Source organism: Glandiceps talaboti, chromosome 13 (genome assembly GCF_964340395.1).
Source record: "Glandiceps talaboti chromosome 13, keGlaTala1.1, whole genome shotgun sequence".
Classification (NCBI taxonomy): domain Eukaryota; kingdom Metazoa; phylum Hemichordata; class Enteropneusta; family Spengelidae; genus Glandiceps; species Glandiceps talaboti.
In genome coordinates, this window is record NC_135561.1 from 10,252,415 (window position 1) to 10,253,731 (window position 1,317).

At 39.3% G+C, this 1,317-nt stretch overlaps 1 protein-coding gene across 1 annotated transcript in view; it reads left to right on the forward strand.

The window, feature by feature from the left end:
- LOC144444707 (peroxisomal acyl-coenzyme A oxidase 1-like) overlaps positions 1-1,317 on the forward strand; it is a 10,491-nt gene continuing 9,174 nt past the window's right edge. Inside the window, exons 1-2 of the mRNA XM_078134228.1 lie at positions 1-194; positions 1,187-1,317. The exon at positions 1,187-1,317 is cut by the window's right edge and continues 29 nt beyond it. Of these exons, the coding sequence (XP_077990354.1) occupies positions 80-194; positions 1,187-1,317 (246 nt within the window). The 5' untranslated portion in view covers positions 1-79. The remainder of the gene's footprint in view (positions 195-1,186) is intronic.

Consider the following 1,317-nt stretch of genomic DNA (forward strand, 5'->3'; position numbering starts at 1 on the left):
GTGTCATCTCTAGCTCAGTGTGTATTGTTTCGGCTTTAATTCCTTCCCTTGCTGATTTTACACGACATTTGGGTATAAAATGCCGATAAATCCAGACATACAGAGGGAAAGAGAAAACGCAACATTCCCCGTGGATGAGTTAACACACATCAGGGACGGTGGAAAGGGGAAAACAGTGCGACGACGTCATATTGGTAAGTTGGGGTCATCGGACGGTGTGATATCAAAGGTATACACATAGTGGTATGTACATGTACACGATATCATAACTTTATAAGGTGACAGCAGGCACTATTATAAACCCTGGGTTTATGGTTCTATACGACCCACCCACCCACCCCATACACATATACACCTGCGAATTCCCCGCTGACGAATTCAAGTGAGATAGTTTTTACACTTTATCCAGCGACGAGGTGATCGATATTACACTTACTTTAAGCGATTAAATAAGTGTTCAAAATGAAAATGTTTAATTTGTTCCCTGACTTATCCTCTCATTTACAGTAGCCATAGCTACCAAAGGACGTAAAACTACATGTTTGCTGATTTTGCCAATCTGCCTGAAACGATGCAGAGCTTGATAATATAAGCGATAACATGGACGGGAATGACGTCAGCTTGTCTGCCAACCAGTACGGTGTGAGAGATTTATGATCGCTTCCATGTTATCCTGCAGAAAAAAATAATGAAATATTAATTGTAAAACCGTTAACGTGGTATAAGTAAATGGCATATCTTAGCGTCTAAAGTGATAGTCATCAAGGAGTAAATGTTGTTGTACACTTTAATAGTGATATGCAACCTACGTTTAATACATACAATGTTCTTGAACAGTACTATAGTGCGCATGTGCGTATCAAATCCATCCAGCTACCTAATCTCGCACCAGTACCTAGCTAGCTATCCTTAGACAAATCCATTGACCACAAAGATAAGAAAACTGGCAATTGGTGTTTCTACATTCAATATGTTCATTCACACGAGGATTATAGCAGAGCCGCATGATAATAAGAGCGACTTGATGGAAACAAAACTTTTCCACCTCTTTTCCACCTCTGGTTTCAAAACCACATTCATGGTTAATTTACCCATCATGATTTACCATACCTTACACTTACTAGTATTCTCTATGTAGTTCACGGACTTGATTATGTTTTTTTTAAAAACACATTTCGTTTTCCAGAATCACTGGCTCTGAACGATCATGATTTTGATTGGGGAGATAGAAGTTTTCTAACTCGAGATGAGGAGTACTCATTAGCTGTCAAACATGGCGTCCTCACCGAACAGAAAATCAAGGAACATAATATCGTG